Genomic DNA, 23,903 nt, shown 5'->3' on the forward strand with positions numbered 1-23,903 from the left:
TATCAAGGATAACTGGATTTGCGCCTGCTCTCGGGCTGTAGATCTGAGCAAGGTTGAACCACGTGTCTCGCAGTCATCCAGAAGGGCCAGCCTCTTCTCCTTCCCCTCTCAGATCAGCCACGGACTGGAGGTCACTTGAGGGGATGGACCATCCTGTGGCCACCCTGGGAGTTGGGGTTCGTTCCAGACTATGTTCAGAAAAGGGGTCCAAGAATTCTTAAAACAACTCTGATTTTTTAAAAAAAATGTCTGGTATAAAAAAAATGTGTAAATGACAGCGAAGCCGGGGAAGAGTTTCTTGTCCCTGATCCACATGGACCACGAGGGAAGAAGCCCTTCCATGAGTGCCTCCTAGGTAAAGCCAGAGGCCACACCCTGGCAGCTGAGCATCGCCGGCTAACACGCTGTGATTAGTGGCCTGTACACTATTTCAAGGTTGCCTTTACATTAGTTGCCAACATTAACAAGTTAGGAGCTTGCACATCAAAATCTGGTTTCTGGCTTCTCTAGAAAAATCATACGATTGGGCTGACAGCAGCTCTGCTTCCTGTCTAGTAAACGCGTAGCTGGAGCCAAGTAGCTGCTGCCCCTTTAGACAATGCACGCTGCCTCTTGACCGCAGGCCCGGCCTGTCTGCTCTCAGGCCTTGGAGCGTGGGAGTGTGTGCAGCTGCTCGAGAAAGCAGCCGAAGTTCCTAAGAGAGGACCTGGTGGAAGCACTAGGCTGTTGTCAGCAGATATTTGGCAATTTGCCTGGTACTTTCTCTAACCTCTTCCTTCCCCTTTCTACCTGCCTCGGAGCTGCCCTGAAGCTGCATGCGGGCATTTACTAGTAAGAACCATATTCCTCTGCCAAAAGGGTCAGAAGTTCAAGAAAGGCCCAAATGCCTCCCCTCTCTGATGGCCTCGTGTCTGTGAATCGAATTGCTTTGGCAGGAAAAGACTTATTAGTGAGGAAGACAGATAACTCACATAACTGAGCCAACTATTTGTCGATAAAAAGATGTAACGTCATGCTAAGGGAGAGAGTGCTAAGGGCTAAAGGGGAAATGTGTGTGTGTGTGTGTGATTTTATTTTATTTCTTAATGCGGGCCCCAAATTGGAATGCAAAGTTGATAAACGTAAGGCCTGATGTCCGAAGTTAAGATAAGGGCACTCAAATAGTTTCTTTGCTTCAACCTGAAACTGTGGAGATTACGTTTAGACTCCGTATTCAGGACAGCTGCCAGTTCTCTCCTTAGAAAACAGCAGAGGCTAGCTTCTGGTGAACCGCAGCGTGAAACCTGCTGCAGGGCTAGGTGATAAGTTGGTAACACAGAGGCAAAAGACAATTGGGGTGATTTTCAAAGTGCTTCAGGGCCTGCAGCTGTAAGACGCCCGTTGACTGCACAGCAGTGAGGCAGCTACAGTTCTTTCTTTCACACAGCTCTGAAAACACAAGCAATCAACTCTGGGCTGACTTGGGGAATCCAGTTGCCTGCCTATGATTCCTCACAGCACCGGCCATTATTAACTGCTACCAGGAATGTGCACTGGCTTTCTGAAATCGCGCAAATCTGGATGTTTTATTCCATCTTTTCACCCTTCCTGAACTGGGAAATTCAGCATGTCTCCTAAAACAAACAAACAATGCCTTGCAGAACACTATCAGGTGGATTTCTTGGCTTTGTGTTTTCAGGGCAGAGATGGGTCCTTGTGTGCGGAAGCCTTGCTGTCTCAGACGATAACACACATAATTATCTTGAGGATTACTGACGGAACCCCGAATGTGTGAGAATGATCAAGACAGATTAAAAACCAAGGAGAACAGATGCAATCAAAAACAGATGTTGAAAGGGAAAGAAAAATGATAACAAAGTCCAGCTGATGGAATAGAGATTGAGATAAGAAGAGAAAAAAGAGAACGGCCAGTGGTTTTAGATGGATACAAACAGTGCGAAGTTCAGGTGCCATTCTCCGTGCCTTAAGGTTGGGATGAGGTTCTTTCACGGCAGTGCCCCTTGGTGCACTGTCCAAAACTGTAAGTGCTTTCTGGATTCAATTCAGCAGGTTCTCAGCACTATCGGAAGGGCTGGGATTGTGAGATGCATGGAAGATTTACAAATCATGGCCCCTGATCTCAAGATTACACTCTGGATCACAATTTTATTTTATGCATTTACGTTTTATTTATTTATAATAAATTTCTTTCATGCTGCTTGGAGCTCGTGCTGAGGCAGTGACAGTGGGAGGAGCAAGGGCATCCGTGGTTATGGTTCTGTGTTCCAGCAAAATAAACACCCTGGTGGCTGTCTTTGAACTTGCCTTTATAGATGGAATGCAAAAGAACTGAATTAAATATTTACAGTGGTTAAGGTATTTACAAAAGAATGATTTTTTTAAAGAAGTTTTTAAAAAAGGTCTTGAAACTGTTCTAATAGATAACAATGTGGCGAAAAGACTTTGCTCATGCCACCTCCCCACTCCCACTCCAGGGCCTTTTCAATGCTCTTTTTTTTTTTTTTGCGGTACGCGGGCCTCTCACTGTTGTGGCCTTGCAGAGCACAGGCTCCGGACGCGCAGGCTCAGCGGCCACGGCTCACGGGCTTATCCGCTCCGCGGCATGTGGGATCTTCCCGGACCGGGACACGAACCCGTGTCCCCTGCATCGGCAGGCGGACTCTCAACCACTGAGCCACCAGGGAAGCCCTCAATGCTATTTCTTTTTATTCTCCTACATAAGCGTCATTCCAGTTAGATGAAGATGACCATGTTCTTTCCCATCTTGTGCCTTTGACTGATCCATTTCTTCTATCTGAAGACCCTGAAGAGACTTTCTTCTTCTCCAAACTCATCCAAATTTGGAATCCATTGCAGCCCAGCTCTAGGACCACATCTTTCATGAAGTCATCTCTGCCTTTTCTAGACCTTTCAGGGAACTTCTCTAATTATTATTATTGTTGCTAAGAATAATTACGAATAAGACTAGATCACAACCATCACAGTAAGAGTAACTAATATTTCTGAGCAGTCTTTCAACTCCACAAACTTGACCATGGTTCACATATATTATGTTTTCATATTATTCAATCTTCAGGTAGGTACTATTATCATCCCCATTTTTCAGAAGAGAGAAACTGAGGCTTAGAGAAGTGAAGTACATTTCCCAGTGACACCTAGTAAGTGATAGAGCATTCTTGTCAGTATCATCAATTTAGCATTTAACTATGAATATTTGTGTCTCTTGAGCTGCTATTTGTTACTGTCATTAAACTATTTTATTTTATTTATTCTTTAAATTAAAGTTATTTATTTAATTTTTGGCCACGTTGGGTCTTCGTCGCTATGCGTGGGCTTTCTCTAGTTGCGGTGAGCAGGGGCTACTCTTTGTTGCGGCGTGCGGGCTTCTCATTGCGGTGGCTTTTCTTCTTGTGGAGCGTGGGCTCTAGACACGTGGGCTTCAGTAGTTGTGGCTCGTGGGCTCTAGAGAGCGGGCTCAGTAGTTGTGTTGTAAAGGCTTAGTTGCTCCGAGGCATGTGGGATCTTCCCAGACCAGGGCTCGAACTCATGTCCCCTGCATTGGCAGGCGGATTCTTAACCACTGCACCACCAGGGAAGCCCCATTAAACTATTTTAAATGCACTGTTTGGGAAAGGGGTTTTAGTATGAAACAAAACTGGGGTTTCAAATACAAAAGGTACTCTTCTGTTAATCTTGTGATTGCTCTTCAGGGTTCTGGGAGACTTAGGAGATATCTGAGATTGAGCAAAGAGAAGCGTGGAAAGCACCTATGAGTGAAGAAAGGGCAGTGACAGCACAGAAGAACACTGGGATGTCATCTGGGACCAGTGGTTGTTTGCTGGAAACCCGGGTTCAGTTCCCAGACCAACCCCTCATTGGTCAGTTACCCTAGAGCTCATCTTACTCTCTGAGGTCTCGGTTTTCCAATTGAAACAAAAGAATAGCAGAAAACATGTACTTGCACAAGTTATAAAAAGAACGAATGGCAAAAGCAATGTCTCTAAAACTTTTCTGATTCCTCACACAGAGCATCAGTCATTTTTATAAAGTTTTGGAAAAGAATCATTAAGTTCCAGAGCTAGGCAAGATATTATTTGATTCTATTTGTTTCATAGATGAAGAAATTCCGCCCTCATGACTTGGTCAGTGTCACACAATTAGCTAGTGACATATCTGTGCTTCCTAATTCTTAGTTCAAAGCTTTCTTCATGGGTCATCACAACCCATAAATACAACCTATTGTATATGCAAGTCTATACATGTCTTTTTGTACTTGGGCGATATAGTAATACATTTGTAATTGATTTCTTTTTATGATGGTGTTCTTCAAAGACTATTTTGGCCCCAAATGAAAATAAAGAGGAAAAGGAGAAATTTTAGAAAGAAAACTTAGTGACTTAGCAAGTCAACCTCTCCAGCCTTGGCTTCTTCATCCATAAGGTAAAGTAGTTGATGCAAGATTACTAAATCAGGGGACTTCCCCGGTGGCACAGTGGTTAAGAATCCGCCTGCCAATGAAGGGGGCACAGGTTTGAGCCCTGGTCCGGGAATATCCCACATGCCGCAGAGCAACTAAGCCCGTGTGCCACAACTGCTGAGCCTGTGCTCTACAGCCCGCGAGCCACAACTACTGAGCCCATGTGCCACAACTACTGAATCCCGCGTGCCTAGAGCCTGTGCTCTGCAACAAGAGAAGCCACCGCAATGAGAAGCCCGCACACCGCAACGAAGAGTAGCCCCTGCTCACCGTAACTAGAGAAAGCCCGTGCACAGCAATGAAGATCCAATGCAGCCTAAAATAAATAAATAAATAAATAAATAAATAAATAAATAAATAAATAAAGATTACTAAGTCAGTGAGAATCTGATAGAATGATAAAACTACTTTTGGTGCCCAAGAATTGTTGTCATAGTGAAAGGAGCAAAAAATGCAATATATGTAATAGGAGATAATAATCCAGAGGAGCAGAAAACAAAGAAGGTTAGGCAGGGGCAGGTGACTGTTTTAAGTAGAAGAAGGGAATTATAAACAGTATGGATACCAATAGAGAAAAGGGCAGAATCTCTCAGAATTATGGTTGTATACAATGAGAAGGAGAGGTCTGCAGAAGAAGAGTAATGTGTAAAAGAAAGAACAAGCTGGAATGAATCCTACAGGTGTGTGGGGTAATAGTGGCAACCAGACAGGATTCTCAGAAAATTCACAGTGGCAGGTAGAGGGGGAGCACAGCTATAACTATAGCACGACAGAACAAGTCTCTTTCCCTCAAGTCAGTAAAGGGAGGCAGGAGAAAGGAACAGAGTAGTGAGCGTCAAGGTCAGGGGTGTATAGGATTTTGTTAATTCACACCAATTAATGAACCCATTTGGTGATTCAAACAAAGCCAGATTTCAAACAGATTTTATATATGGTTTCAATTCACTTTTGCATTAAAAATGTGCATTCCATGCTTGAGAGAGAAGAGCACATGATGAAATTAAGTATCAAGGACTAGCGAAATGTGGTTTTGTTTTGGTAGAGATGACCTTTCTGTTTCTCTGACTCTACTTTTCCGAATAAAATGTTTGATTTATATGGTTTAGAGGCATAGAAAAACACTGTGGACTCTGTCCAAAGACGAAAGTACTAAATTATAGTGTACTAAGAGAAACCTACCAGTTACAAAACACTGTGGATTTTATCATTTATACGTAAGTAACATACTGAAGCATGGACGAAGAGGACGAAATAAGAATTTTACAAGCACATCGTAATAAAACCTACAAAAATTGGGGTGATAAACACAGCAAGTCCACAAAATTTGCAGCAATGATTTGAAGGTACCCATTCTTCAAGATAACTCTTGCACTGGCAGTACACATCTATATTATTCTAGGTTAATGTTTTTCAGGTAATTTAATTTTGAAGTGAAGCTCATGAGTGAAGAACAGAGCAGAGGTTCTCGTATAGAACCTGTATTCAACTAGTGTAGTCAACAGGAACTTGTCACTCTCTCTTTACCTGTAGTATATTATTTCATTTTACTGAAGACTGTACACACATAAAGTCACACTGGCACTGATGAGAGACATCCAAACACTTTACCTGAGGCCAGTATGCATTTAGAAATAAAAAATATTTTCTTGGATGTTTCCTTAAAATATTGAGACTAGTCTAAAAGTAACCAAATTTGCAAATGGACAAAATTCAAGTAGATGTGAAAAACTTTTGCAGATTTTTTTTCTATAATGGCTACTTAATTGGCTTCTTTGGAAGAAAGCAAACCTTTAAAATATGATGAATGAGATAATCTGAATAAAAGAAAAGCAAAAGGCTATCGCAGAAAGTTAAATTTCTCAAAAGTATCTCATAGGAATGTGATGTTGAAAAGCGTCCATGGGGATAACAACTTTTCTTAAATTTGTTTCAAGCATGTACATTTTTAAAAGACCCAGAGAAATATAAATGCGTTATTAATAGGAAAATTATTATAAATAAATCTATTACGAATACAATATTATTATAAGAAAATTAAAAAGAAGCAGATTCCTCACAGACTCAGAAACACCTAACTACGTTTTCACACTTGGGATGAGAAGTGAAAAGGGAGGCATCCCTGTACAGTCTCCCCTTTATTTATTTATTCATTTTTTTGTGGTACATGGGCCTCTCTCTGCTGTGGCTCTCCCGCTGCGGAGCATAGGCTCCAGACGCGCAGGCTCAGCGGCCATGGCTCACGGGCCCAGCTGGGATCCTCCCAGACCGGGGCACGAACCTGTGTCCCCTGCATCGGCAGGCGGACCCTCAGCCACTGCGCCATCAGGGAAGCCCTCCCCTTTATTTTTATAGCGATTCTTCATGAAAAGTGGATAACTTAAAAGCATATCATCTGTAATTCGGTAACATTTACATCTATTGCAAAATTCATTTAGTAAGACTATACCCTGTCCAACTCATTGTAATAGCTCTGGTTACCCCATGAACGGTTAGACTTTAAAGGGGAAAAGTATTCGAGGGTTTTCTGATAAAAAAAAAAAAATCATGGATAAATTTATTCAATTTTAATTTGCCTATCACGCTTCATTGAAAAAAGGAAAAAAAATTCCTTTGAAAAACTTCCTTTTAGCAAGTGATCAGGTCACTAATACAGCTCTAGTAATCAGGTTATACAGTTCTAGTAATCTTTTTTCCTGCACTCTTTCACTTAAGATTCTCCAACTCTTGCTAGTGCTGGGGATGGAGGTGGGCACTCAGTGATGAAACAAGAAATCTTCAGTGCAAAGTGCTGCGACCACATCAGCAGACAAGAGACTGCCTAAACCCTCAAAGAGGAGAGAAAGCAGAGAAGCCAAAGGGAGACAATGGCTTCTCAAGCATCAATTCCCTGACTTCATTTTAAGAGACCCAAGCACATCTGGGACAATCGCTCCTTGGATTGAATACAGCCAGTGAATCTAAAGTTTCCATTCCTTTTTTTGCAATTCCATCATTTCAGATGGCTTGTCTAGTCCTAGTTAGTGCTAAGTTTACTATGTCTTTGTCTTCACTGTAAATATCAAGTAAGTGGAGAAAAATAAAGCCAGAGACTTATCATGTTTTCCTAGAAGAATGTTAACTGTACTGTGCTTTTGCTGCCATGTTTAAACTTAGTTGATATTCATTGAAAAGTAATGTGTTAGGGATTTCAGAAAACAGTGGAGTTCATAGATAAGAGTCTTACCAGAGGTTTGGGAAACCCACTCCATCTGGCCTGTTTAGCTCAAGGCATATGGTTTTTGGATCTCCTTTAAGGATCATCCTCCTAGATGCTTGGAGCCTGGGTCATGTAATCCAACACTTGATTTCTTCTAGCCCTGTCTTAGTCTCTAATCGTGTCTCATATGTAAGTTTTTTCCTCCAGTAAGGTCTATATGATATTTAAAAACACAGACTAGGCAATTGGTCCAGATGGAAGGCAGTTCAGCTGCAGCAGCAGTTAAGAGCTTGGGCTTTGAGAGTGGCAGAGACAATGAGAGATGGGAAGAGAAAGCAAGGGATCTGTAAGGAAGCCATAGACATACCACCAACATCACATGTGTTTTTAGAGCTTTTCCTGCCTCTGAAGGTAGGGATCATGTTTTTTTTTTTTTTTTTTTTTCCCGGTACGCAGGCCTCTCACTGCCGTGGCCCCTCCCGCTGAGGAGCAACAGGCTCCGGATGGGCAGGCTCAGCGGCCATGGCCCACGGGCGCAGCCACTCTGCGGCATGTGGGATCCTCCCGGACCGGGGCACGAACCCGTGTCCCCTGCATCGGCAGGCGGACTCTCAACCACTGCGCCACCAGGGAAGCCCCATTTTTTTTTTTTTTTTTAAATGTCTGTTTCAGCTTTCTCAGTGTTTACAAGTGTCCTAAGCAAGCCACAGGAACCTGACTTGCTAACTTAACTTGATGCTCAAGGTCACTTCTATTAAGACTGCCTAAATTACAGAACTAGGGAAATGAAGGATGGCAGATAACTTGTGGGTAGCATATTCACTGTGGAACTTCTGTCTAATCTGGAATCTGCTGTGTACGATACTGCTGCCCCACAGATCCCTCAATGAAGATCTTCAACTAAGCCAAAAAGACACTGTTCTTTGGGAGAATGTGACTTTATAGTGAACATCAATGTTAAAATAGACAAACATTTGTTGAAATGCATTAATTTTTATAAGTGAAAGATAACAAAACAATAATTCATATGTTAACTATGCTTATTGATTCATTTTAATTCATCTTGTCTCTTGATGCATTTTAATTTAGCAAAAGTTTTAATTCAACAAGCATTTGTTGAAAGCTACTATAAGCACAGCCTTCTGCTAAGGTACTGTGGAATAAGGAAATAATAAGAGGTTCTACAGTCTTGCAGCATTGCAGAGCCTAGTGGGGGAACTGATCATAGTTTACAGAATGCCAGCTCATAAGTAACTGGGTGTGTGACCGAGCCTAAATTACTTAACTTCTCTAAGACTCTGTTTCTCTGTATTTTTTTTTTTTTTTTTTTTTGCGGTACGCGGGCCTCTCACTGTTGTGGCCTCTCCCATTGCGGAGCACAGGCTCCGGACGCGCAGGCTCAGCGGCCATGGCTCACGGGCCCAGCCGCTCTGCGGCATGTGGGATCTTCCCGGACCTGGGCACGAACCCGTGTCCCCTGCATTGGCAGGCGGACTCTCAACCACTGCACCACCAGGGAAACCCTGTTTCTCTGTATTTAAAATGGCAAATATAATAGTCTCTACCTTGCAGCGTTGTTGTAAGGATTAAATGAAATAAATACAATTCCACATAATAAGCACTTAATAAATATTAGTTACTATTGCTGTGATTTTTATTATAAATATATATTGAGCAGAGAGGCATGGAGACGTGTGGTCTAACATATACATATACAAACACATTCTAGATTAATGTTTTTGAATGGATGAATATAAAATTTCCAGTGTTATGATATTGGCTCAAACAATAAGGTAAAATACATGTAATCTACCATATTACCACTTTATAGTGAGAGTTTCCAAGGCTGACAGAGAATCTGAAGTGTTTATAGTTATACTCATAACTAACATTTTGGAACAAAGGACACCCTATAACTAACAGATGTCATATTTACATCACATTTATATAGTATCTATATACTGGGGTCGTAGCTAAATAAGATCATTGAGATGACAGCTTAGTGAATGTGGCCTGTGACATCAGCAGGGTTCTGAAAAGACCGAATAATCAGCAATTAGAGAAACACTGCTAACTGATTTCAGTGGTACGCTCTGAAGATCTGACGCTCAGAGGTTTCATTTGTGTGGAAATAATCTTAAATGCGTATGCAATTATGGTGTCACATGAGGGAAAGAAGAAAGGCAGTTAATGTTACTACACACCTATTACATGCTAGAAATCTAAAAATATTTTTTGCTTGATGTCCACAGATGCCTTACAAAGTAAATTGTAGTATTCCCATTTTGGAAAAATTAAATAATTTGCCTAAGACCACAAAGCTGAAAATCTGTAGGACAGTATCTGTATTCCAAAATACGTTTACCTCACTATTTCATGGTATTTCTCAAGCTAACGAGAATGTTATTTAAATATTTGCAGAGGAAAACAGTAACATGGAATTGATTTATTCTGAAGGATGAAGAGAGAACTTCCTGGATCCATCTAGCTAAAATGATTTTTTTTTAAGTTTCAGTTTATATTTGAATTCATGCCATTAAAACTTTTTTCAGTAGGAGTTTAGTTGGCATTTTTTAAAATCCATATTCTGAGAAGGCCAACCTGTTTCCTAGAGCAGTAACCTTTCAAAATATGCACCTCTAGCTGCTCCTCTGCACTGTTTGTCTGTCTTATTGGTGTATTTTAGTTTTGTGAAATAGGTATGAGGTTATTCTATAGCCAGAAAATCCTTTTTGAATCTCAGTCTTCAACTGATGGATTATAAATTCTAAGACCTTACTCAGTTTTTATTTTTCAAAATACTATATATATAATATATATATATTATATATATATACTATATATATGTTTTGGTGATATAGAAGACATAAAGTACACCTCATCAGTTGACCTTAAGAAGCTGCATGTATAGGCTTCCTCATCAGTGTTCCCAGGAGCACCACCATCCCAGTGCATATGTTTTTTTTTTGTTTGTTTGTTTGTTTTTTTTAACATCTTTATTGGGGTATAATTGCTTTACAATGGTGTGTTAGTTTCTGCTTTATAACAGTGCATATGTTTTAAGAGGTATCCACTGGATATCTGATGAATTGCAGTGACTCTAAATATCTTCATTTATTAATGTGCATTCTGTTTATATTAACATTTATTAGATACTTGTTGAAATAAATTTGAGACTTTGGTTTCTGGCTCTGATAGAGTTTATATCAGATTAACTCTAATTGATTACAATTCTACAAGCTGGAGAATACACTTTCAGATACACATAGACAATAACAAAACAACAAATACAGTAACAAAACAGCAGAGGGAAGGCATCCAAACAGCTAGTATCTGAGGGACCAAGATCCTAGAGAGAAGCAAAACCCATTGAGTGGGGAGCCCTATATTCACTGCTTTTTTTTTTTTTTTCTTCAGGGAGTTTTCCAATTCAAAGTGAGATGCCCAGAGGCTGAACAGAAAGTTGTAGCTGGGACTTGCAGCAATCTGACTAAGTTGGGGAGACAAAAAATAGAGTTCAAATCTACTAAAGCAACCAGGACTTGAGGGGCCAAGGCTCCAAAGAGAAAGGGAATGGTAAAGGCATTTGCCACTTCTCAAGCTGCATGGGGCCGAAAGGCTAAGAAACTAAGCAGAAAGCAGCTGCTCAAAGGCTCAAAAGCTAAGCAGAGAATTCAGTCGGCTCACAGTACCAGGGAATGAAACAACGGAGTCCAGAGACTGCGAGGAAGAGGAGTTCCAGGAAACACGACAGGCTTTCAGCTGAGTCACCTGGGTCCCCTGAACAAACTTTTAGTCTGCCCCAAGAGAGGGGGCAAAACATAACTAGAGTAACCATTGCAATGCCTGAAACCCAGTTTCTACTGGACCAAAGAGGTGACCAGCCCGTATTCTCTTTTGGCTTCCAAAAGAAAATTAAATCCTTTTCAGAGAAAGAAATTTGAACTTTTTATATGGGAGTTGCACACTGACTGCCACCTATGAGAATTTACCTGCCAAAGCTTTTGTTTGGCCCACACAATGTTTGCTTTTCTCATCTGCATGCTTTGGGGAGGAGGCTCTACTGTCTGGTTCTTCTACAGTCCCCACCAATCCCTGCAGTCTCACAATAAACCTATTTTGCCCCCATAAGTTACTTACCTGAAACTGAAGGCATGTGCTACACATTTAAAAGCAGATGAGTGATGACAACAATCTATGTTGTAAGCCAAGCACTGTGAGTGTAATCGCAAGGGACTGCATGAAGGGAATACCCAAGAGGGGATGAGACCATTCAGGGGGAGAACCAGTGGCTGAAGAGAGGATTTAAAGACTGAGCTCCGACAGACATGGAGAACAGGCTCGTGGCTGTCAAGGGGGAGGGAGACTGAGGGAGGGATGGAGTGGGAGTTTGGGGTTAGTGGATGCAAACTAGTATATATTGAATGGATAAACAACAAGGTCCTATGGTGTAGCACAGGGAGCTATATTCAATATCCTATGATAAACCACAACGGAAAAGAATATTTTTTAGAAAAGAATGTATATATGTATAACTGAATCACTTTGCTATACAGCAGAAATTAACACAGTACTGTAAATCAACTATGCTTCAATAAAAAAAAAAAGACTGAGGGGCTTCCCTGGTGGCGCAGTGGTTGGGAGTCCGCCTGCTGATGCAGGGGACACGGGTTTGTAACCTGGTCCGCGAGGATCCCACATGCCGCGGAGCAGCTAGGCCCGTGAGCCATGGCCGCTGAACCTGCACGTCTGGAGCCTGTGCTCTGCAACGGGAGAGGCCACAACAGTGAGAGGCCCGCATACCGCAAAAAAAAAAAAAAAAAAAGACTGAGCTTACAAACTTCCTCTCTTTGGCCTCTCATTTGCCTTCATGTAGCTTCTGACAAACATTTCTTTTGTCCATTTATTCATTTATAGAACTTTGTATTTGTAAAACATTATGTAGTTTACCAATTATATTTTATACATATATTTTTATATAATACTTAGGACAAAACTGAGAGCAAGAATTAGCATCTCTCTCTGGAAAGTAGGTAACTAAAGCTCAGAGATGTCAAGTCATTTGGTAGAATAGAGGTTGCACGACACTTAATTGTATGCTTCTTCTACTATACCTAAACAGCTCAATATTAAAGAATGTTATCATAAAATATGCATATAAATGTATTTACCAAAAAAATGTATTCTCCCCACCCCAATGTCTGAGTAATACATGAGATAAAAACAAAATTTTAGACCCTGGAAAAATTATAAATTAACACCAAGACAAAGAATCTGAATGACTGAGTAAAAACTGGCTCAAACGTTAACTGCATTCTTCTCCCAAAACTGTTTTAACAAGGGGAGGTATGTGTCTCGCTTACTCTAATTCTTGTAGGTTTGATAATTCAGAATCAGAGCGTGCTAAATCCTTTCACAGGTAAAGTAAAGGCTCACAAAGCCCAAGAAGCCGTGTTACACGGTTAAAATGCAAAAAATGCAGTCATAGAGGGCACAGGAAAAAACTTTGAAATGGAAAAACCACTGAGTAAGAAACTAACATAGGATTAGGGCAGGAGAAATGGGGTACCTGTTTTGCAAGGATGCAGCCAGGTGTCAAAACGTAGTCTATTCAATCCCATCACTTCTAAACCTGTATTTGTAGAAGACATTCACTGGCAGATCAGATCCTGACATTTGTATTTAGAGAACCCAGCACAAACAAAAGTAAAAACCCTGCAGTCTGTCTTAAGAGTCCTGCTTGGCCAATCAACAGGTTAATGAGAAGGTAATGCTATCATTCATTGTCAAATGGAGTAAGAAGTTTATTACATGAAAACTCAAAGATATTTCATCAGCCCAGATGCTACTGAACACTGAACAGAGTTGCATGACCTAATCAAGACAATTTAAATACAGCTACTTGTCTTAGCTTCTGTATATTTATTTGTAAAGTTACAGAAATATTCTGGGACGTTCTGAAGAGCTAGCTTCTGTATATTTATTTGTAAAGTTACAGAAATGTTCTGGGACGTTCTGAAGAGCACACGAGGCATTCATTAGTTTCTGAATTTCACTCTACAAAACAAGTGTAGTAATTTTTTTCCACTGAACTTGACATGGTTCTGGGACAAATCAATGATAGAATCCCAACCTCCTCTGGCTTCTACATGTTTATTCCAGGGTTTTCTGGGAACACTGGTTTTCCACTCTTCATGTGCTAGTCTCCAATGGAAACAAAGTGACATTTCTTATTACTGCTGGCCCTTGGAAAGCAATGGCAAAGGGAGTGCCTTGAAACAATTAGTCCTCTGTAACTGATTATTTAACAATGCGTATTTCCCAAGAGCTGTTTATCCTCAAAAGGAAGCAGCCAAGACTAAATAGGTACTGTATCTATGTAGACACCTGCACTGAAGCCCTCTGGATGCGAAACGGGGATTCTCACAGAAGAAAATTAATGGAGGATTATTTTCTTTTCTATTCCATTTGCAATGAACCCTGTACCTTTCCGTGAGCAAGGAAACATTCCATTTCTCACGATACCTCAAGGACTATTTTTATTGGGAAAATCTCTTCATGAAAGATGGATTTCGTTTTAAAGCTGAAATTCAACATAGAACAACAAGAGAGACATGGAAAGCAAGGAAGGAAGAGAGGAAAGAAGGTAGAAAGAGAGGGAAGGAAGGAAGAAGGGAGAGAAAGAAAGAAGGAGGATAAAGAAAAGAAACACTATTTTTTAGTAGAAGAAAAATGCTTTATGTGTTCAAGGCACTCTAGTGGCCACTAAAAAACAATAATTTTTTAAAATGTAGGAGAAACTGTTCCCACCTTTAAGTCACTTATTTCCCTAGCGATTTAGCTGTTATAAGATGCGGGGCTAGGAATGAAAATGATTTTAACTAGCTGACCTTAAATTTGAATACAGGCTATATATTTTTAGCTACAAATTCCATGTTGTAACTCCCTTCTCTGAAATAGGGAATGATTCAAAAACTGCCAGGGAACATCTCGAGACCAGATGCTCACATAAACGAACAAGTACAAGTCAGTCACAGGGAGACAGTCAAATAAGATTCTGAAGAATGTGGTCTCATAACTCACATACTGAGAAATGTCATATCCCCATACTATGTAAAGTTCCGCTCCCTTGCCAACTTATGCATTCCAAGAAGAATGCATTTCAGCTTTTGGAAAGGTTCTTCTCTGTATATGAATCTTCTCCAGAACTTATTTTTCAGCGTCTCCAAGAAGCTCATGCCTCTTTACTGCCGGCTACCCTCATTATCTTACCTGGGATTCCCTACATGTAAGAAGATTGTCAGTTAGTGAAATTTTGACGTAGTCAATGTGAGAGCCCTAGAGAAACCTGAAATAAATGCTGTATGTAAGTCTGAAGCTGAGTGGTTAGGTTAAAAATAGAAATGTATTTTAGAACATAGTTAAGCTAGGAGCGATGCACAAAACATTTAGTGTGTGGCATAGGCACTGACCCGTCAGACTGCTGGTCTAGTGCCGGAGCAGGGTCATGGCGCTCCCTGTCTAGCCAAGCATTAGCCTTTTAGCTGCTAGAGGTCTGTGGTGCTTCTAGCTTAAATAGCTAGAAGTCTGGGACACTTGCAGGGGGTTTAGACAGTACCTATTTCAATATTATGATGACTGATAGGGTTCTACTAGTGACTACCAGCTGAGTATCAAACTTAGTGATTATTTTCTTTAATTGTTACACAAATGTGGATATACCTTGCACTAAACATTTTAAGAAAGTTGTCATCTGTAAGTTTTAGCATAAATCTACTTAGAAATGACAAACTCAACTTTTTTTTAAAAAAAATAGTTGTTATTGAGTTAATGGATGAGAAAATTAAGAAAAATAATGTAGTCCCTTATGACTTTTCTGTGGACAATACAGAGACATTTGGTTATATGATGGATCCCAAGGATATTCATAATAAACCTACGTCACATTGATTAAGTTTCCTAGTAGTTTGACAATAGCTGCCCTTGGCCTTGTCCAAACATATCGATGACCAAGAAAATTTAGAAAATATATATAATGGACACCTGTTACTTTGGTCTGCCTAGCATTGTTACCATTCTATTGGTAAGAGATTCTTTTCTTCTGGTGGGAATTCCATTCCATGTGGTTTTTGTGAGATCAACTCATCTTTCCACTGTTAGCGTCTGCTCATGACCCAGGCCTGGCCAGAGTACCTGCCACCCTGTGACTGGTTTCTGGATAATGAGTGATTCAAAGTGAGGGTAATTTAAGTCCTTCACAGGATTTTTCCTGCTGGGGCTGGAAAGCCGGTAGGAATTAAGACTGGTGGTGGCTACCATGCTCAGCGCACTCAGAAAGCCCATTTAGCAAAAAGCAAGATAGAGCCCCGAGGCCTTTGGGATTTGGGATTGCTAAGCAAGTATGTACAGAACTACTTTTTTTCTTTTTGGAAATTTTAGAGTCCCTCTTTTGATACAAAAGAAAGCGCAATGGAAATCAGGATTTGTTCACCTCACATCCACACATCAAGTGCATCATGGGGAAGTGGAAAAACAGCAGATACCATAAACATGCTGACATACTAGCAAGCAACTCCTAGAATTAAAAAAAAAAAACAACCCAGGAAATAAACTCAGAGGACATTTCCCCCTTTATTCTCTGTGTTCTGCTTACTCGATACTCAACAGTTTAAATGTTTTTAAACAATCAAGAAGATGTAAATAACATGCCTAAATCAATAAAAATTTGAATTAAAGTTCAGTTCTTGAGGAAAAAATGTCTTAGAGTTCAAGGAAGAAGCAATAAAAATAACAGTAGACATATTTAGAATGATAACTTTTTTTACATCACTTTTGCATTTGCATCCATCATGCTTTAGAAAGTATTTCATATACATTTTCTTAAAATGCTCAAACATATTAAAAGTTTGGTAGCTCAACCCTGAATCTTCAGAAAGTGATCAAGAAATTTCTGATAATATTTCAAATGATCAAGATTTTCTCTTTTAAATTGTACCCAATAATAAATATCAAATATCAGAATATTATAAAAATACAACTTTCATCTGTCAGTTTCAGAGCACCTATGGCATAATAATAATCTGGATTAAAAAGTGAGGCAGTAATCACCTCTGAGCAAAATATAAAAGCCAAGCGTAAGATATATAGTACACTTTCCCGGTCACAGGTGTTGACAAAAGCCAATAAGAAAATACAAAAGTCAGGGACTCCCCTGGTGGTCCAGTGAGTAAGACTCCGTGTTCCTAATGCAGGGGGCCTGGGTTCGATCCCTGGTTGGGGAACTAGATCCTGCATGCATGCGGCAACTAAGAGTTTGCATGCCGCAACTAAGAGTCCACATGCCACAACTAAGAGTCCTCATGCCGCAACTAAAAGATCCCACATGCTGCAACTAAAGATCCCGCATGCCACAACTAAGACCCAGAGCAGCCTAAATAAATAAATTAATTAATTTTAAAAAAGCATGGAATCATGGAAATGCCCAAGTTGAAGACGTGAAGTAGTTTATAAATTAAATGAACTTTAATAAACCCTAGAGAAACCATATTTTCCAAGTGTTTCTTAACAGGCATTCCTTTTAGGACTGACTCACTGAGCACTGGTGCTAGGAATATGCCAGTGCACCAGATACCAGGCAACAGTGATACAAAAAGTCATTGCTTCAATGGTGCCGCATAGATGGAATTAAGCTCATTAAACATGAGTTTGAAATATTTTTAGTTTTTACTTATACTTAGCTTGTTTTCAGTTCCTCAAAGAAAGAGATCATAACAATTCCTTTTTTATCTTTATAGTTTAATCCTCAACAATCCTCCTTTATTACCAAACCTCTAACCTCCATAAGAGCTCAACAAACCTTCCTCTTGTGTGTGGTTTGATAGGTTACAATGGCTACCATTTCAATCGTAAGGCTTAATTTATTTAATTACTGCTGAATTACAATTACAGATTTCAGGTGTCCAACCCGAATCCCACCAATTTCTCTCTAAGCAGTCATTTCTTTACCATCTTCCAACCCACTGTAATTTATTATTTACTTTCTGCTTAGAAACGGCTCCTTACCTTTTACTATTTTTACCACAAGCTTTTAATCCATTCCTCTCAACAAATGTCCTTGCTTTGTGCCTTTCAGAGATAAGAGAGAGCATTACATACAAACCCCAACTTTCCAGACTTTCAGCTCCAGAAGAGTTTTTCGTGTACTCCTATCCTTCCTTCTTTCCTGAGCCTCAGTGAAAGAAACATGTCTAACTCCTCCCTCAGACAGGCCGTCTGTCTCTTCTGTTTTCCTGCCCTGTCCATGATCTTGCCAAGGCAATGAGCCTTTCCTCCAGTTGTCAGTTTCTTCTTCTCTGTTGGTTCTTTTCACAAGGAAAGAAAACCAAACCCCCAAGTTTCCTTTGAACCAACCAACCTTCCTTCCTAAGCTATTATTGCTTTCTCCATTAAACTTCTTGAATAAAACAAACAAAAAAACCTGCTCTTTAACTGTGAGTTACTGTACAATTGCTTTATGTTCATTATGCCATTTAATTAAATCACACTGTAATCCTAAATGGTATTTATTCCCGTTTCACAGATGAAGAAAGTAGAACTGGGTAAACATCTGTGACTCAGCTGAAGTCAACCAGATAGTAGGCTGGTGGAGTTATGATCACACTTACTTTAACCAATGGTTCTCAAGCTGTGGTCTCTAGAGCAGCTGTATCAGCATCTCCTGGAACTTGTTAGAAATGCAAATTCTCAGGTCCCACCCTGATCTACTGTATCAGAAGCTCTGGGTGTGGGACCTACAATCTGTGTTTTAGCAAGCCCTTCACGAGATTCTGATGACACTACAGTGCGGGGACCAGTGCACTAGACCACAATGCCCTTCTGTTCTCAATCTATTTAACTTCTCTGCTACACTTGACAGAGTTAGGTGTTTTCTTTTGAAGCCTTCTTTTCTACCAGAAACTCCAAACTACTATATCTTGATTCTCTTTCACTAACAATCTCTTTCACTAGCCTTCCTGCTAAAACATTGGTTAGCTTTACCAATGTCTCCCAAATCTCACCAACTCACCAACTTTGCTGCATGTTCCCTAGGACCTTCTCTTGTTGTAATCTCCATGTTGACCAAAGGAGTCAGTGCCCAGCCATTCACCACAGCCAGCATCTCTAGGTGGCGTTGCTCTCTTGCCCCCTACATTCCTACATTTAATTGGCTAACCAAATTTCATCAATATTTATCTCTAGAATATTCTCAAACCTGTCACCTATCTCTGTCTCCAGGTGCACTCCCAAACATTATAGGCTGGAATATGATAACAGCCTTCCTGCCTGGAGCTGCTCTTCTTTTCAATACCATCCTAAACATTTCCAGTTATCCTTCTAAAAAGCAGGTATAAGCATGTCATTCCCATTCAGAATTTAAAAATTAAAAAAAAAACCCTAACAAAATTTAAAAAACTAATCAGAATAAAACAAACAAAACACCCAACTTTTATGGCTTCCCTTTACCTAAAGGCTGAAGTTTAACATCCTATTCTGAGCATGGTAACATGGTGATTAAGGCAACCTAGCCTTCTGTCTCCTCTCCCACCACTAACTGCAAAACCTTTCTTCCTCCCCCAGACCTTTGGTAAATGTAGGCAAGATTAATCACGTTTCTTTTTTGCAGCCTAGGCTAACACTGTATTCTCTGCCTGAAATACCCATCTCTAACTATCTACTCATCACTTATTTAATAAACATTAAATATGACACAAACTCAGGGGCAGGTAAAATGAACAAATTGAATATATCGAGTATAATGAGGTAACGTGCCCCATCTAAAGAGGGCAGCATCTACTCAAGACTTGAAAATTGCTGCCATGCAAATACTGCCATTAGAGAAAAGCCAGACATTCAGGTTTTCATGTGAAATTTCTCAATTTAAAAATTGAGCAAATATTTATTTTTCACATCTTTATTGGAATATAAATGCTTTACAATGGTGTGTTAGTTTCTGCTGTATAACAAAGTGAATCAGCTATACATATATATATGTCCCCATATCTACTCTCCCTTGAGCATCCCTTCCACTGCTCTAGGTGGTCACAAAGCACCGAGCTGATCTCCCTGTGCTATGCAGCAGCTTCCCACTGGCTATCTATTTCACATTTGGTAGTGTATATATGTCAGTGCTACTCTCTCACTTCATCCCAGCTTCCCCTTCCCCCCATCCCCGGTGCTCTCATGTCTGTTCTCTACACGTCTGCGTCTTTATGCCTGCCCTGCCACTAGGTTCATCAGTACCGCTTTCTAAAATTCCATATATATGCGTTAGCATACGGTATTTGTTTTTCTCTTTTGGACTTACTTCACTCTGTATATTAAAAAAATCTAAAACCCTGCTCTGTGTACCATTGTGTGTCCACCAAATAAAACACATCTATAGGCTGTCAATGTGGACTTTGGTGTTAGTTCTGCTAGGCCTAGGTATTCAAAGGTGACCAAGACAGGGCCTCTGACCTGAGTGGCTCACCTTTGGTGTCCAGCTCAAACACTAGCACAGGCAGGAGTAAACAAGTCCTCTACTCTGCTCTCATAACACTTTGTTTACATGGCACCTGCCAGAGTATACCCTTACAGCTAATTGTTTGCTTACTCCCTGAATCATCAGATCCTAGAGAAGCAGTGCTGTCATCTTCACCCTAGTAATGGTAGCACTGGCACACTGTGCTAGTAGCTGGTACTCAATTATAACTCTATTGGGAGGTGTCTATATATCAACTTGTATCAACTCGATTCCAAATGTTTAAGCCACTTTGTATTTTTCCCTCCCTAAATCTATATTATGTTTTGATTAGGCACCATGCTGTTAGATATGATCTCACTAATGAATCTGTCTCCTACAAAGCAAACCTAAATATGTTTTGAGTCATGTTTCAGTTTTATGCTATAATCCTAATATTTTTCCTACAGAGGTTTCTTGTAAGATGGTGGTCCAAACAAGGGCTGTTTACAGATATCCTTGGCAAATTCAATAAATTGTTTTAGTCTAGGACACATCTTTTCACTTTGAAAAATAAGAAAAAATGTGTTCATTTGTTCAGTTTGCTAATTTCAGGGTACAACTTTTTTTCCATTTAACAAAAGCACTAAAAAAGTCAGCTTTAACTTTTGTTACAGTTATATAATTCCTGGTTACGCTATCCAAACATTCTCACAAAGCTAATTTAAGCTAGGCATTGCCAGACTTGGAGGATGTCAATCAGTTTTCAGTGAACCAAAACACTAAGCACCAGACTCAAGAGGGAATTGCTTGACCATCACTGTTATTTTACTCTCAGTTGATCTAATTTCTAGACACAGACCCACCCCAAATATGTGCATATGCCCTAGATGGCTGCCATCTGTGAAGTTTATAAACATCAATCCTATCGAAAGAGAAACATGTTTTTGTAGCTACTTAGGTGTTGTCAAAATGAAGGAGGGTAAATATTTTATGTCTTCCCTATTTGTATAACCAGCAGTTAGAGGGTCCAGCCATATTTCAGGTGTTAAAAAATTTTAACATAATCTTTGTCATTTTATTCTAAAACTCTGCGTGATGTTTTTGTGCGTACGAATTCACCTACATGTGGACACTTGATTTCTTTACGTTGAAACTCCCTGCCTCGTGTTTATGTGTGCTGTAACCAAACTGTAAGGCTTACCTGCAGACTGTTGAAAATGACAAAGAGGACCAGCATCCAGAAGTGTCTGTAAGCCATGTGCAGGCCTCCCCAAAGCCATGTCATTGAAATCAGGGCAAAGAGATACAAAACCAGTGGAATTTCTAGACACCATAAAATAAAAAGAAAAGAAAAAGAATTTTTGAACTTCAGAATACTGCATAATCATACATATACACAAAATTATTTTTAGCTACTTTCTGGAGATACTCTCTATGTCTAAGCACTCATTTTGAAAGAACAACCTTGGAAATACCAGTCTTACAACAGAGAAGAGAAGGCAACGGTAACGTTGCTGAGTCCACCTTCCTTCTGTTTTGCTGGTAGGCAGGGGACTGAAGAAGGATGAGAACTGTTCCTCTCCTAGACTACCACCTGCTGGACTGTTCAGGAACTGCCACCAACAACTGGGGAGATGCAATCACATTTCAATCCCAGGGAAGACCGGGTATATAAATCTCCTTAAAAGAGCTCTCTACCAGAAAATGGTAGGCAGCAGTGTGCTCTCAAAATTACTGTAGTCCAGTCTGACATTTTAAAACTTAAGTGATATAACTTGTTTGTATGTAATGGAAAAATACATATTTATCTCTTTTTCTGAGTGGACACCAAACGTCACAGCTATAGTTAAGAGCAAAGATGAAGTGAAGGATTCACTACTGACAACACTAAGCTTATTCTACCCATCATTTTATTGTGCAATTTGTTTTAATAGTTTCCAGAACAGATTTCTTCAGGGCCAAAGGACTTCATTACCCTTTCTACTTATTTTTGATATTTGGGATTTAGAATAACAATCTTAAAGAAGGGTTATTAATATTTAAATGGCAAGCTATAGAATATTTGGAAACTGAATCAGATCTTAGCAGCTGCACATAAACACATTTTCAAGCTACTGAAAGACATCAGGAAGGACCACACATCACTGACAACTCTCATGACAGACCTCAAAGTCCATATATATTCAACATCAATTAATGCCTAAAATCTACATACATTGTAGAAATCTGAACAGTTATTTACAATTTTAGCAAATTAAAAATCTTATTTTATTTTGAAACAATCTCAAACTTATAGAAGGGTTGCAAGTACAGTATGACAAGAAAGTTTTGTTTTTCCCTGAACCATTTGAAAGTTGCCAACCTGATCCCCCATCACCTTCTGAACATTGTAATGTATATTTTCTACAAAGACATTCTCCTACATTAACACAATACAACCATCAAATGAGAAAATTAACACTGATATGTTACAACTATCCTCAGATCCCACTCAAGATCAGTCGATTATTCCAGTAATTTCCTTTGTAGCAGAAGAATCCAGTTGACTTTTCTGTAGTCTTCTTTAATCTGAAATGGCTCCTTTAACAGTATGGAGGTTCCTTAAAAAACTAAAAATAGAACTACCATACAACCCAGCAATCCCACTACTGGGCATATACCCTGAGAAAACCACAATTCAAAAGGAGTCATGTACCACAATGTTCACTGCAGCTCTATTTACAACAGCCAGGACTTGGAAGCAACCTAAGTGTCCATCGGCAGATGAATGGATAAAGAAGATGTGGCGCATATATACAATGGAATATTACTCAGCCATAAAAAGAAACGAAATTGAGTTATTTGTAGTGAGGTGGATGGACCTAGAGTCTGTCATACAGAGTGAAGTAAGTCAGAAAGAGAAAAACAAATACCGTATGCTAACACATATATATGGAATGTAAAAAAAAAGGTCATGAAGAACCTTGGGGCAACTAGGGGCAAGACAGGAATAAAGATGCAGACCTACTAGAGAATGTCCTCAAGGACATGGGGAGGGGGAAGGGTAAGCTGGGACAAAGTGAGAGAGTGGTAGTGTATATATGGACATATATACACTACCAAATGTAAAATAGGTAGTGGGAAGCAGTCGCATAGCACAGGGAGATCAGCTTGGTGCTTTGTGACCCAAGGGTGGGATAGGGAGGGTGGGAGGGAGGGAGATACAAGAGGGAAGAGATATGGGGATATATGTACATGTATAACTGATTCACTTTGTTATATAGCAGAAACTAACACACCATTGTAAAGCAATTATACTCCAATAAAAATGTTTAAAAAATAAATAAATAAAAATAAAATGGCTCCTTTGAGTGTCGTTGGCTTTTGTGACTCTGGCATGTTTGAAGATTACCAGCCAGTTTGTCTTGTAGAGTGCCCTTAAATTTGAGTTTGATATTTTCCTATGATTTAGATTATAAGCTTTGCCAGAAATCACAGAAGTGATCCTGGGTTCTTTTCATAACATTCTATTGGATGGCACAAGATTTCTATTTGTCCCATTATCTAGGAGGCTCATTTTGGTCATTTGATTAAGGTAGTGGCTGCATGAATTCTCCATCGTGAAGTTAGTCTTTTTCCTTTTGTAATTAGTATGTATCTTGCATGACATTACTTTGAAACTAGATAACTATCCTTTCACTTATCAAATATCTGATTTATGCGTTTACTTATTTTTATAATATGGACTCATATATTCTCAACGTAATGGG

The 23,903-nt window shown here is 39.7% G+C and overlaps 1 protein-coding gene across 1 annotated transcript in view; it reads right to left on the reverse strand.

The window, feature by feature from the left end:
- Positions 1-23,903, reverse strand: part of ADGRV1 (adhesion G protein-coupled receptor V1) — a 543,050-nt gene that overhangs the window by 53,951 nt on the left and 465,196 nt on the right. Inside the window, exon 86 of the mRNA XM_027100633.1 lies at positions 21,356-21,477. Within this exon, the coding sequence (XP_026956434.1) occupies positions 21,356-21,477 (122 nt within the window). The remainder of the gene's footprint in view (positions 1-21,355; positions 21,478-23,903) is intronic.

The sequence above is a fragment of the Aethalodelphis obliquidens genome, unplaced genomic scaffold (genome assembly GCF_003676395.1).
Source record: "Aethalodelphis obliquidens isolate GAN/ISIS:26980383/991018 unplaced genomic scaffold, ASM367639v1 scaffold4, whole genome shotgun sequence".
Classification (NCBI taxonomy): Eukaryota; Metazoa; Chordata; class Mammalia; order Artiodactyla; family Delphinidae; genus Aethalodelphis; species Aethalodelphis obliquidens.